The 15428-nt window shown below is 41.9% G+C and overlaps 1 protein-coding gene across 1 annotated transcript in view; it reads right to left on the bottom strand.

Moving 5' to 3' along the window:
• The window catches only part of CNKSR2 (connector enhancer of kinase suppressor of Ras 2), a 372341-nt gene that overhangs the window by 282541 nt on the left and 74372 nt on the right, over positions 1-15428 (bottom strand). The window contains exons 4-5 of the mRNA XM_066598620.1: positions 8742-8810; positions 2539-2626 (exon numbers count right to left, since the gene is read on the bottom strand). Of these exons, the coding sequence (XP_066454717.1) occupies positions 2539-2626; positions 8742-8810 (157 nt within the window). The remainder of the gene's footprint in view (positions 1-2538; positions 2627-8741; positions 8811-15428) is intronic.

Genomic DNA, 15428 nt, shown 5'->3' with positions numbered 1-15428 from the left:
CTACACTAGTGAATGGAGCTGCTGTGTACTGGACAGCTCTGTACATTGTACAGTGGCCCATAAAAGGTACTGCAAGCCCAGTTCCCATTCACTTTGCCTGCAGTAGTATTCCAGGCCACTGCATATATGTGTTCCAGACAGCAGCTCAGTTCTCTAGTGTAGCAAGTCCCAACCAATCAGCTATTAATCACTTATCTTGAGAATAGGTCATTAATCTTTTAGAACTGGAAAATCTGATCAATCCATGCTCTGCCATCCTGATGTGCTTGTGATGGCCTTCAGTATTCCATGCAGCAGTTTGAGTTAAACTTTACTATTGAGGACCCATCAGCTTATTGCCCAAGCCCACTGTCAGTGCAGACAGCACTAGAAACAGATAGCACTGTCAACATCGCAGCTGAATTCAATAGGAGCAGAGCCTGCAGTACTAAACCGGGTTAGTGCTATATGGATACTATTTGCACTGACCGCAGATAAGGCGATCAGCTGATCGCAGGGATACTGAGCGGCAGACCCTACTGATCAATAGTAAAAGGTATTGACCGCCCCTTTAAAGCATGGGAGGACAATTTTATGGATCTGTCAGCAGACATATACAGTAATGCCTGAAATACACTGTAATAAATGGCACCCCTTAGTCGGCTGATTGTTTCACAAAATTATGCAGGAGAATTTGAAATCCCTCACAGCCTTACAAGTAATTGGAACATTACGGCAAGGAAGTGATTCAAGAGATAACGTGATGACGACACTCCTTTCAGCAACTGCTTCTACTGAAAGAAGGGGACTCCAAACCATGATTTGTATACAGTAAGTAAAACCATAGACCTGGCTGAACCTTTCATGGATATCCCTACTAAATAGATACCATACACTGATCAACTAGAATATTGAAAACTAATATCATGTAGGCCAACACAGCTCTGTTTTGTCAAGGCATGGACTCCAAAAGCCCTCTAAAGGGGTCCTGAGGTATCTGGACCCAAGTCTTGAGCATCAAATCCTTTATGTCCTGTAAGCCACAAGCTGAAGCCGCCATGGATCACACCTGACTTTCAGCATAGCTCACAGGTGTTCAGTCAGAGGTAATGCATTTGGAGGTCAAGTCAACACCTTGAACTCTTAGTCCTGCTCTCCAAATAATTTCTGAACAATTTTTGCAGCATTGCAGAGGGCATTACCTTGCTAGAAGAGGCCACTGGGAATACCAGGGAAGAGTCATAACTACAAAAATGTGCAATTAGGTGGTACGTGTCATAGTTACATCCATGTGAATTGCCAGGACCCAAGGCTTCCCAGCAGAACCTTGCCCAGAGCAATACACCGTTTCTGCCAGCTCGCCTCCTTCCCATAGTGCATCCTGATGACCTTTCTTCCTCAGGTAAGCTATACACATACACTTAGCCTTCCATATGATGCAAAAGAAAATGGGATTCATCAGAGCGGACCATTGCCTATGGTCCAATTCTGATGTGGACATACCCATTGTAGATGCTTTTGGCAGTAGATAGGAGGCAGCATGGGTGCCGAGTGGTCTTTACCTACCCAGTAATACACTGTGTTCGGACAACTTTATATCATAGCCAGCATTAACTTTTTCAGTAATTTGCGTGGTAATAGCATTTTCTTAGGGATCAGACCATATTGGCTTGTCTTTCACAAATCAATAAGCCTGTGGAGCCCACGACTGTCTACAGTTCACTAGTTGCCTTTCCTTGGACCACTTTTGATAGAGCAGGTCTTGTGGCATGTTTCCAGTATGTAGCGACTAGTACCCATTACAGATGCTCCAAACCATTACGATTTGGCCCTTATTAAAGGCCCTCAGATCCTTATACTTGCCCATTTCAACTGCTTCCAAATCATGAGCTGCAAGAAATGACGGATCACTTGCTTTCTAATATATCCAACTCCCAGGCAGGTGCCATTGTCACAAGATAATAACTAGAGATGAGCGAGCATACTCGCTAAGGCAAACTACTCGAGCGAGCAGTGCCATATGCGAGTACCTGCCCGCTCGCCTCTAAAGATTCGGGTGCCAGTGGGGGAGAGCGGTGAGTTGCGGGAGTGAGCAGGGAGTGAGCAGGGAGGAGCGGGGGGGGGAGAAAGTGAGAGTGTGATCTCCCCCCGTTCCTCCCCGCTCTCCCCCACCGCTCTCCGCCGGCACCCGAATCTTTTGAGACGAGCGGGCAGGTACTCGCATAAGGCACTACTCGCTCGAGTAGTTTGCCTTAGCGAGTACGCTCGCTCATCTCTAATAATAACCCATGTCATTTTACTTCATCTGCTAATGGTTTTAATATTCTAGCTGATTGGTGTAGATTTTCCTTTAATTACAAATGAACGCAGTCCCTTTTTTAGTATCTTTTCCTGCACCATAGAAATACAGCCCAAGAAATAAACTTTACAAAAGACACCAGTTCCCCTTTTACTGGATTATTGCAGCAAGAACCAGAAACAAGAAAAACGAACCAAATAAGAAACAAGGAGACCGACAAACATGAATTATAGATTCATGTATTCAGAAATCATACAAACCTGCTGAACAATTGTTGTTAATTCCAGGCATAGCTGAATTACATTGTTTCTTGTAACTGAATAATCGGTCACAGCAGCAAATGGGGATCTAGAAGATAAAAGAGATTTTAGCAAGTGTGATAAAACTTCAGCAACAAATGTATCACATCAGGTGTGAAAACATGCAACTAAACCTCCAACATTTCTAACAACTTTCCCATAACTCAGATTATTGCTTTATAGAATGAGTTTCCAGTGTTCGGCACCATGACAACTGCTGCCATGGAAGTGAATATGTGACACTCGTTATGTGATTACTGAGAAGCCCATCTATTTCAGGAACACAATGTGTATGCACTTTTCATGGAGCATATCATGGCGATTGTAAGCGAGGTTACTACTGAGATACCACTATTTGATATGTCATCTAAAGGTGCATTTAGACACAAATATGATCGCTCAATAGATGGTTTTGAGTGATCAATTTTGCATAAACTACTACTTGGTACTAATGCCTCTTAGTATCAATTAGTAGCATGTGAGTCACCAGGAGCTGTATTCAGGGAACAGCAGGAGGTCTTTTTGTTCTGCCATGGGGCTGACAGCTGAAACAATGTAATCAGCTGTTATCAGCACTGCCTGGGCAGAACACAGCATGCAGTCCGACTTATCAGCTGTTCTGCCAAAGGATGGATTTCATGCTGAACTGAAATTCATCATTTGACAGAAAAGTGAAAGATGGGCACATTTACACACAGCTCAAAAGATGGCTTTCGAACGATAATCGTTGTGTCTAAATGGGCCTTAAGATGGGTGGGTGACAACAGTTTATCTGAAGATTACTGCTAGGGATGACAGGGTGGATAGCATGGTCAGTAAATCAGAAAGGCAGAGATTCCTTTCTCTGCTTGCATTTGTAGGAGAACTTAACAGAAAAGTTAGGCCACTATCACACATGCGCGTTTAAATGCCACGGTAGTCACGGTATAACACTCCCATTGATTTCAATGGGGCCTAACAGACATGAGCTCGGCCACGGTGCTGGAGAGCGCTGCAATTTTCGAGCTCTGTCTGCTCTATTTTTCAGCGTTTAGCGCACTTCATCACCCATCACACTAACAGGGTGCGCTAAAATACGCTTTCGGCTGCAGGAACCTGCGGTCAAAAACTAAAGTAAAATCGCAGCAAAGCGACGTGATCGAAATCCCGGAGTTTTGCTGTTTTTAATGCTGCATTTTTCCAGCACCGTCTATTCTATTTTCATGCGTTTCTGTGTTTTAAAACGCGATGCTTTGTCCATTGAAATGAATGAGGTGCGTTTTTCGGTGCTGCCAAAAATGCTGTAAAATGTGGTTACCACTTTTGTGACTACGTTTTTTCAATTCTGGCTTGCTTGGCTGCATTTATAACTGTGCTGAAAACGCAGTCAAACGCTGTCAAAAAATGCATGTCAACGCACTGCGTATCGATACGCAGTGCCCGCACGCTGGTGTGAATGGAAGAGTCCATTGACTTTCACTGCCTCCATTTCACCGTGTGTTATGCATGGGAATTACGTGGTGATAAGACCCCCAGTGAATGAGCCCTAAAGTTGATGAAAATGGCAGATTTTAACTAAAACAATCATTCGTTGGGTGAAATTGAGCAATGATTGATCGTTTCAGCTGAAGATCAACAGACTTATCATCTGGAAAGGAGTTGGCCTCATACAAAACTTTTGTCCAATAGTCTTCATTCAAACAAAAGATCTTTCTTTCATAGGCTGATATCACTGAAAATGTATGGCCTGTTTAAAGGACGGTGATGGCCACCATGGATTAAAAGGTACATGGTTACATCTGTGAAAAACAATGATTCACCAGATAATCCTTCCCTTTAACAGTTGTTCAACTATCAACCTACTTCTATCCAATACACTGGAGAAACTGACAGCTCACCCAACCTTACTATTCCAGCCTACCAAGTGCATGGAAGAAGAGAGCCACCACTAGTAAAAAGAGAATAAATGGAAGCTTTCCAGCACCTCTGGCAGTATGAAAGGGCTTCTTTATTGCAGCATTCCAGTAAAAACCATGGATAAAAAACAGAGCATAAGAATCTTAAACTGAAGTATTTTCTTGAGCGTTACAATATTCCATGTTATAACCATTAATAACTTCAGAAGGATCGGTGATCTGGGGATTATTCTGATTGCAAAATTGGTGTCCGGAGGATTTTTTCCCCTTAAAATGAGGAAAATTGACTTCTACCTCATTGGGTTTTCTTTAACCTTCCTCTGGATCAACATATGTATTTTTTCAGCCTTACATACTATGTTACATGTTTCGAGCAGGAATTGTTAGTTGTGGCATAAGGTGAAGATGTTCCTGCACAAAATATGTTTGGCATTTAATTTAATTTCATTTTATATATTAAACTTCATTGTATTATAATCATCATATTACGTATCTAATACTTTTCGACCTATTTTTTCAGGCCTCCATAAAAACTAAAGTGATAAAAGGAATATTTCTCTGTGGTTCAGATCATGAATGGGCATTTATTGTAGATTGTAAGCCCTCGTGAGCAGGGTCCTCCCTCCCCTCCGTACCAGTCTGTTACTTATCCATGTTTATTGTTCTTGCTGTTTCTTTGTTATGTACAGTGATCTGAGATTAATTGCACTTATTATTAATAATAGATAATTTTTTCGCACTGGGATTAACTTCAAAAGGCGCTTGATTATAAAATGTGTGCAACTTATTAAACTTATATGTTAGTTACCTAATAAAGTAAAAAAGTACCAAAATTATACTCCTGTTCTGTACAATAAGAACTTTGTGTTTAATATAATTGGGCTATGTGAACACCTTCTACTCGAACAAATGTTCCACCACAAATTCTAGGGGGAAATAAAAATACTTGCCCTCACTTAAACATGCATAGCATGCATCTGAGGACAAGAACTTCCAGACTGCACAGATAATGCAAATTATGTCAGAGTTAAAACATCAGTCCAAGGCAAAGACTTTGCTAATACTAGGGTAATATTTAAACCAATGAAGACAATTCTTCTAATTCTCATTGTGCAGTGTGAAGAATCATCCCATCAGTCACATTACCTACGGCAGCCTTAAAAGAATCGTCACCTTCTAAAAACATACTGCTTTTAGGACAAACATTCTGCATCGACTCACTTCTTAATATATCTGTATTGCAATCTTAGCTTTGTTTTTTTCCTGATATCCAAATCTCCTGTATTTAGAAAAATTATAAAATTCTATCAGCTGTCATCAAGAGTTGCTTGTGAATTTACTTCAAAATGCTCATTTAGTTGTTTCAATGAATATGTTGTATACAGTGAGCTCCCCCTATTGGATGCTGCATGAAGCCAGAATTTCAAAATGGTCATTAACTTTTCAGCAAGTTTGCTAGTTACCACATTGACTAAAATGACGTTTTTGTGATCACTCCAAAAGTGTTGGCCACTAGAAGTATCAATTTCTTCTAACTTGCTGCCCACTGCCTGTTGTCATGTTAAGCAAGTATGCGGAATGGTATTTGCTCGCTGTCATCTCATGGTGCTTATGGAAGTATATGGAGAGGAAAGGAGGAAGGAGCTGCTGGAGAGAAAAAGTAACAAAGAGACTCACACAGAACATGGCTGCAGCCTCTAATTTTTTTTTTAATTGTCTCAGTGTGGGATTTACATCTCCACTGCTCAGTAGTGCTGTAGACTGCCCTCCATGGAGGTTATCACTTATAATAGTGTACTACAGAGAGGTAGGGAAGTAGTTATCCTGCTCTCCTATGTGTGCTATGTATGAAAGATATCATAGCAGCTGGTCTGCACCCATCAACTCAGGGAATGCTGGGAATTAAAGATGGAGCATCCAGAGGAAAAGACTGGTGGAAAACAAATTCACTGCAGTTGCCTTTTAGGGACACAGGGTTGGGCTTTCACTTTCAAGAGCAGAATATGAAATGAAAGCCATTCTGTGATTGGTTGCTTGAGGCAAGAAAGGCAGGTTTTCTTTATGGCAGTTATTATAAATCTGCCCCATTAACTGTAGGATACAGCATGTTGTCAGAGCGCTGGTCATGTGACCTGGAAGCTGAAAGAAAAGTGCAGAATACACATCGAAGGGGGAATGAGCTACAGAACTGAGTTCTTCACAGCAGAGGTCAATGATATAGTGATGGATTTCTCAAAAGACGGAAAAAAAAAACAGAGCGCTGCTTTAAAAGCATACCTGCCATGTCAGCTGATTTTTCAGTATAAGTCGTTGTAGGTATACATGAGGAATAGTATTTCTGGCTATTAAACTGATTGATTTTAACTATGCAGCTTACAGCTGTGGCTCAATGGAATTCATTGTATTGTAGACTGTATTACCGGGTAGTTAAAAATCAATCAAATCAGCAGTGCTACAAAAAGTCGCAGGGTAGCTTTAAGACATATTTACATGTCCGATAGGGAATCTCAAGCACTACTTGCATTTTACAGCACATAGACGCCTTGTCTGTGTGCTGTGTGGGACGCGGCACATTTGCATGTACGGCTCTCATGTGAGACTTGCACGAAAATGATGTGCCGCGATGTTCTAGAATCATCGATGAAAACTGGCCAAAGGGGTCAAATTTCATGCGAGTTTTGTGCAAAATGCACAGGAGAACAACCACTATGCAAGTATGGTCTTAGCCTGTTTTCTTAAAAGCTACAAAATTGTGCAGTTTTCTAACGATGTGACAACTCTTCAAATTGCATGTTTGTGAAACCTATAGTTTCCAATGGGTTCCTTCATATTAGCGATGATTTGTCTGATGCTATGTTGCTATCTTTCTCCGAGGTGCTATATTTTTAGCCCACGTTTCCCTGTGGAGCCTCATAGTTTATTGCATCGCATAGCAAGAAATTGGGATTTTCGTGCTATGCCATACATTTTTAACATTAGAAACTCACATAAAATCACACGATTTTATCGCACGAGAAGATTGCGGGTAGCGACGCGATTTTTCACAAGTATAAGCATAACTGACGCTACATAATCGCTTGTAGAAAGATGCGATAGCGCAGCAATTTTGTAGTGGCAATATCGCTGTTGCCCATGTGAAAGAGGCCTTAATCTCAGTTTTCCCTGAACTCAACTTCTGAAGGGGTGGACACCAGCCGCTATGATGGATCTATACACTGCACACTGTGTAGAGAAGATCTTGTGCCCCCTATCTCTCGCTCTCTCTCCGTAAAATACACTCAGAAACAGCATGGAAGACATTATACTGCAGTACTAAGCAACATAACAGAGAATCCAGAGCCTTCACAACCAATACATCTGTGTGTTGCTCACTGCCTTTGTCTCCCTCTGGCAGCCCTCTTCTTTCATAGACCTTTACGGACAGCATGTAACCTGATCCCTCAGTGTTAAATGCTCTTGTATGAAAAGACAAAAAGTATTATAGAATTGATACCTTCATTAGCTAGCAAGAAAAATTATTTATAATGCAATTATATGCTATTACACATGCACAATATTCGTCGGGCTCATAACATACATCTGAAGAAATGTACTTTACAGACTCAAAAGGAGGCCATCTTTCCTAGTTGATCACATTATAATTGATATTAACTTTATTTCTTTTTATTCTATTACTAGAGATGAGCGAACCTACTCAGCCACGCCCCATTTTCGCCCGAGCACTGCGATTTTCGAGTACTTCCGTACTCAGGTGAAAAGATTCGGGGGGCGCCGTGGGTGAGTCGGGGGTTGCAGCAGGGAGTGGGGGGGGGGGGGAGAGAGGGCTCCCCCCTGTTTCCCGCTGCTACCCCCTACTCCGCCACGCCTCCCCCCGCGCCCTGGCGCCCCCGAATCTTTTCACCCGAGTACGGAAGTACTCGAAAATCGCGGTGCTCGATTGAGTAATTACTCGAAACGAGTATATTCGCTCATCTCTATCTATTACTATTCTATGACCAAGATACACAAAATATCAGCTATGGCATTGCATAGTTAAAGGTGTCCATGAATCTCACTGGAAACCCCACACACATACCTTTAAAATTAGATGAACACTTTGAACTATACAGAATTTTCTCTCTTGAACTATTGCATACATTCATTACGTGAGACATAAAACATATGTAACTTTCCATAGTCCATGTTCAGTCCAATGCAGTCATTTCTTTCAATTCTTATAACTTATTCTATTTCTAAAGGAAATATGAAATAATTGTGTGCATCACTTACTTATCCAGTTTATGCCCTATCCATCTTTTTTTAAGGTTATCAATGTCATCCTGATCAGCGTGGCAATACCTAAGGCAAGAGAAGGACTTAAACATACAAGGATTGCGGGTAACAAAGGATACAAATCATTTCATTATACATATTGCTCTCATCTGCAATGCAGTATGTTTACATGGCTTCACAAATCACTGGATACAAATAAATAGAGTATTGAGTCATTAGAAATGTACAGAATAGCTCTTTACACCCTGTAATGATACCACAATGTGACACATTGCATATAGAGAGATGGAAATCTTACCAGGAGGAACGGCAGACCCGGTTAGGTCTTCAAGCTACTTTATCATATAACACAATGTTACCATTATGGGATTTGGTCAAAGATAGCATTCTGGTATACAAGTAGTACTGCATATTATTTTTAAAGTGGGAGCCCGTAGTGAGAAATGTTTGATCAGACAAATATAGTATTGATATCTACATTTATTTCTCATAAAAGTCTATAAGACTTGCAATGTCTCTAAACATTACTCTTTGCACATATGGAGATCAATGACCCAAGATATGCATTCAAAGTACAATTCAGATCTTTGGCTGGGCTGTATCAGCGTTGTCCTTCTATTGAGTTTAGGCAAGTATATGGTCTGCATATTCAAGTGTGCAAATACTCATTAGCACTAAACTTTACAATATGCAACCATCTTGACATTCATTTCAAATAGTAACAAATGGAACTTAAGCATATTTGGTTGATATAATGGAGTAACCTATAAGCAGCCACTCCATCCAGGCTATAAAAGCTATGTGAGACACGGTCTACCCAGGGCTGTATTTACTACACAGGAGCACTGTGGTCCCTTTACTGTGTCCATTGGCAGGGGTCGCCAACCTATCAAACATCGCTAGCCTATTCTAAGCATAAGTCATCATAAGTCCTGAAGGACCCCTTTATGATGCTACTTTAGAGATTCTGTAATGGAATAGAATAAGTGGCAGTGACTAAAAACAAAGTATTATGGGAACTTTAATGGTGCAATAGGAGATATACAGGAAACTGCATTACAAAGTGTCAGCATTGCATTGCTAGAGTACGGAGAGTTGACTCAAACCAACTCAAAATTCACCGAATAGCTCATTTATTAGAGACATGGACCCTTTCACCATTGGAGCTTCCCCGTATGAAATTTCGATATGTGCCACCAGACTGCAGCATGAAATTAATTGAGCAGGTTTCTGTGGATTGTTTCAATGTGAATCAAAATTAGAAAGGGAAAATCAAACAATCAAAGTGATTTTGAACAAGGTATGGACATTGCTACTAGATTAGCCAGGGCCAGTATTTCAAAATCTCCCAATCTCGCGGGGTTTTACTGTGCAACGAGGTCAAGAGTATACCGAGATGGTGATCAAGAAAAACATCCAGCACAAGGGGGGGGGGGGATTGCAAAAATTGTATCACTGACCAGTGGAAACAGGTCACCTGTTCAGATCAATCCAGATTTCCATTGAGGACATCAAAATTAGGCGCAAGCAGCATGAATTGATGAACCCTTCCTGTCAGCTGTTCAGAGTATGTCAGGACCTCCATCTAATTTGGGGCAACTGCAGGAAGCTTCCTGTCCGCATTGAAGAAAACTGCTGCAGAATGCTTTTATCACCTAGTGGAATCTACGCCACGACAAATTGTTGCAGTTCTTACGGCCAAAAGAAGGTCCAAGGTGTCTCTGATAAAGTAGTCATTTAGTGTATAAATGCAACACTGCAGGTTACTATCAACTCCAATACGCCATGTGTGCATTTTCTTAACTAACTTTAAAAGTATGTCTCCTTTTAAACATCATCTTACAATTTATATATAAGATTTTGGCTTAAAAAGGATTGTCCCACAAAACTGATTTTTTTTTGCTTTGTTAAATGCAGCCCATAATTATAAACATTTATTGTATTTACACACTTGTCAAAAATGTTTTTATTCCCAGATATTCAAATGTTAGAGTAATGCTGCTTGCTGTCTCTTAATTATAAATCTGTGCGTCTGCCGCATTGGGATTCACAGCTCTAGAAGCCCATAGGGATGCATTAGCATTAGAGATGAGCGAGTATACTCGCTAAGGCATATTACTCGAGCGAGTAGTGCCTTAGCCGAGTATCTCCCCGCTCGTCTCTAAAGATTCGGGGGCCGGCGCTGCTGACAGGTGAGTTGCGGCGGGGAGCAGGGAGTGGGGGGGGGAGGTTAGAGAGAGATCTCCCCTCCATTCCTCCCCGCCGGCCCCCAAATCTTTAGAGACGAGCGGGGAGATACTCGGCTAAGGCACTACTCGCTTGAGTAATGTGCCTTAGCGAGTATACTCGCTCATCTCTAATTAGCATCCGCAGGGCAATTTAGAGCATGCAGATGTGATTGGAAGCTGTCATATCCATGGCACAGCAACAACTGTCATTGTGGCTGTGCTGCGGATCCACAGGAAAACAGAACATTTAAAAAAAAACAAAAAACACTACTGCGAATGCGACCAGCACGTCCAGACGCATTTGCCGTGTTGAAAAACGAAAATCTGGCCGATGTAGAGGAGATCCTCGCTGGAGACGGAGGGGTAAGAAAACCTGTCCGCGAGCACAGCTAGATTCCGCTGCGGGATTCAGCAGTGGAATCCGTGCGTGCAAGTGGACATTGGGCCTTAAAAAGGCTTTCTGTGTCCGGTCCACCTCAGTGAATGTTCCAAGCTAGACACACATGCTCAGTCTTGCTTGTCAGCAGTAACGCGGTCTCACTCTTCTCATTTGCTTAATATCTCTGGTGACACTGGAGAAGACGCAGCAACTTCAGAAGTAGTAACTGGCCACCCTGGGGATCCCTCCATATAAAAAGTAGAGCACAGAGGGAATGAAGACCGAGCAGGTGGAACAGTTACCGAGGTGGACACAGAAAAGACACAGCAGATTACACTATTCTAACATTAGTCCTGGATATCTGGGGATAGAAACATTTTTGGAGTAAGTATGAATACAAAATGTTCAGAATTATGGGCTGGATGTAACAAGAAATTACACTTTTCATTGGACAACTACTGCCAATATCGATCAGCGGAATTGTAACTCTAGCTCTGGACTATAAAATACCCTGCAAATTAGGATTATCACAAGGCAAATACAGTTGCTCAAAATTATATAGATTGCATCTGTATATAAAAACTGCAAAACATTTTGCACATGTTCTGCTATGTATCAGACCTCCCTTTTTATGGGCTACTCCAAGTGGCCCATCACTCCCTTTTCTCATATAAAGCTTGTACATAAACCATTAAATATAAAATCGAATACTCTATTACGTGAATAGTATTAACCATCATGCATTTCGGTGTATTTAACAGACCAAACAAACAAACTATCTCCTTAGTATTAGGGATACAAAAAGTCTTCTAGTCGCCAAAAAACAAGCTCAATAAAATATCAAGAATCAAAAACACATCTAGCTGTATTAGAGGGAAATACGATTTTGCTGGTTTGAAAAAAAAACAAAACAAAACTTAGAATATTACACAAATTACTTAAACTTCACTAAACGTGAGTAACAATATCTGCAATGACATTGAATAATCTTAGTTTGCATCAGGAGTAAATACGAGCAACCAAATGGGTATCCTTCTCCCTTGTCAACATAAGTGAAGGACTAAAATACTTAATTGGAACATGTACTATTGCATGAAAACATTTTCCCTATTTAACCTATGCGCATCCTGATGATCCACGTAAAGACATGAAATGTAATTAATTTCTGATATCATGTGTATTCATAAATGAATCCCAGCATCAAAAGTATGCATACTGAATATAGTATATAGTGAAACACATCGGACTTAGAAATTATTTCTATTTTACTTCCAAAACATTTAAACTAAACTAAGAAATTGGTTTTCCCAATAAACTGATGGGGTTAAATAACGAATTCTAAATGTTAATTAAAATTACAGCCTCTTCCTATTATAAAATAGAGTGAGCCGCCATGTCAGCTTCAAAAGGGCGGTACCAAGATTAGAAGTTATTCCTTATACATAGAGTAACTTTTAGATTGCTGGGGTCCGACCTTTGGAAGCTACTTTAATCTCAAAAACAAGGGTCCTAATAGTCCTTCATTAAGTGAGCAGTGGTAGAGCATGTGCACAACCGTCCCCATTTATTTCAAGAGGGACTGCTGAAGATAGTTTAGTAATACCACAGGAACCTTTGGGACCCCTGTTCTTGGGAGTGGTGCGAGTCCCACCGGTCATACCCCATAGATATGAGTTATAAGTAGAGATGAGCGAGCATACTCATCCGAGCTTGATGCTCGTTCGAGTATTAGGGTGCTCGAGATGCTCGTTACTCGAGACGAGCATCACGCGGTACTCGTCTCGATTAAACGAGCACTGACCATTGAATTCAATGGAGCCAGCAATACAGCCGGCTCCATTGAAAGCAATGGGCTGCCGGCGATCGCGGCATGAATTGTCGGGAAGGGCTTAAATATATAAGCCCCTCCCTGCAATTCATCCAGATATGTGTAAAAATAAAAAAAATATATATACTCACCTGGTCCCGGCAGACGGAGTTCAGCGCAACCGGCGGCAGTCCTCCCGAACTGCTCTGAACAGCTGTGAGTAGTATTCAGCAGCCGGGGATTTAAAATCCCCGCCTGCTGAATGAGCTGCCTCTAATTGGTCACAGCCTGACCAAATCAGAGGCAGATCTCACTCACACACCCATTCATGAATTTATGAATGGGTGAGTGACTGCTGCCTCTCATTGGCTCAGCAGGACCAATCAGATTGTGACATCCAGATACATGCAAGGTGTCATTAACGTCAAAGTAAAGAAATTTTACTTTATTACAAGTTTAATATACTGTGGCAAAAAAAGTGGTAAATTCAGCCCTGGGAGGTTGTGTCATCACTGGAATGACTACTTTTTAGATGGATATTACAAGCTCAAAGAATAAAAAAAATGTATGACAGGTAAAATAATCTCAGTATTAGAGGGGTTGTCCAGTTGTAAACTATTGATAGACTATCCTGAGTATAGGCCACCAATAGTAGATTGGTGGGGATCATTGTCTAGAACACTCACCGATCAGCTATTTGCCAGACTGGTGCATTTGTATATTGAGTTGATTTCTGCAAGAAATGAACCGCTCCGGTATTGCTGCAGTGGCCAGGCTTGGAATTGCATCTACACAGACCCCCTACAGTCTGGCTTCTGCCCTCTACACTTGACAGAAACTGCCCTGATTAAAAGGTCAAATGATCTCCTGATGGCTAAATTGAGGGGGGGGGGGGGGGGGGGACTACTTCCTGCTGATCATCCTGGTTGATCCTCCTTGCTCTCTTTGCAGCATTTGACATGGTTGACCACAAACTCCTCCACAGTATGCTTCGCTCTATTGGACTAAAGGACACTGCTCTCTCCTGTTTCTTCTACCTATCTAAACACACCTTCAGCATCTCCTTTTCTGGCTCCACCTCCCCCACCTTAACCCCTTGCTATTGGCGTCCCCCAGGGCTCGGTCATCAGTCACCTCCTCTTCTCCATCTACAGAGCCCCTATTGGACAAACTAACAGGAGATTTGGCTTTCAGTACAATCTCTATGTTGATGACACCCAGTTATACACCTCTGCCCGTGACATCACAGCAACATTCCTCTAGAACGCCACTGACTCTATGTCCGCTGTCTCTAACACTATGTCCTCTTTATACCTAAAACTGAACCTCTCAAAAACTGACCTACTCCCGTTTCCGCCCTTTACTAACAGACCTCCTCCTGACATCTTCATCTCAGTTTATGACACCACCATAACTCCCAGACAGCACGCCGACTGCCTTCGGGTTATATTCGATTCTAATCTCTCCTTCACCCCCTATATCCAATCTCTGTCCCAAACATGTCAGCTGCACCTCAAGAACATCACAAGAATCCACTCTTTTCTCACCGTGGACACACTAAACACGCTCACTATTGCCCTCATCCACTCTTAACTAGATTATTGCAACTCGCTGCTAATTGGCCTCCCCCGCGCCACAGTTGCCAATCCCCAATCCACCCTGAATGCAGCAGCCAGGCTCATCTACTGTTCAGCCGCTACTTGGACGCCTCTGCCCTGTGCCAGTCACTGCACTGGCTGCCTGTCAAATACAGAATACAATTTAAACTCACCACCCTCATCCACAAAGCTCTCCCCACAGCACCATTCCACCCTACATTGCTTCCCTCATCTCAATTCACCACCCAACCCGCGCCCTCCGCTCTGCTAATAAAAAAAAAATTAGAGTAAGTGGCCCTTTAGTTCAAATCTCATATTCCCGCCTCCAAGACTTCGCCAGAGCAGCACGTGTCCTCTGGAACGCGCTACCCAAAACTATCGGTGCAATCCCTGACACAAAACTTCAGGCGTGATCTAAAAATGCACCTTTTCAGGGAGGCATATCATATCCTCTAAACCAAATCCTCTTTACTCCGCCTGATAACATGCTCCCTGTCCTACTGACTACAATCCCTGCTAGCCGTAATCAACTGGCCCCTGTAGTCATACAGATTCAGCCACTATACGGCCCAATTGGACCATTGTCTATATTTATAGTATCTCTCACTCTCCTCCTCGCCATAACGTGTACATCTCCAGCCCCTTTACCTTCTGTATTACCCCATTATTTGA

This window comes from Eleutherodactylus coqui, chromosome 4 (assembly GCF_035609145.1).
Source record: "Eleutherodactylus coqui strain aEleCoq1 chromosome 4, aEleCoq1.hap1, whole genome shotgun sequence".
Taxonomy (NCBI): domain Eukaryota; kingdom Metazoa; phylum Chordata; class Amphibia; order Anura; family Eleutherodactylidae; genus Eleutherodactylus; species Eleutherodactylus coqui.
Note: the sequence above shows the minus strand (reverse complement) of the source record. Positions and strands in the feature narration are given on the sequence as shown.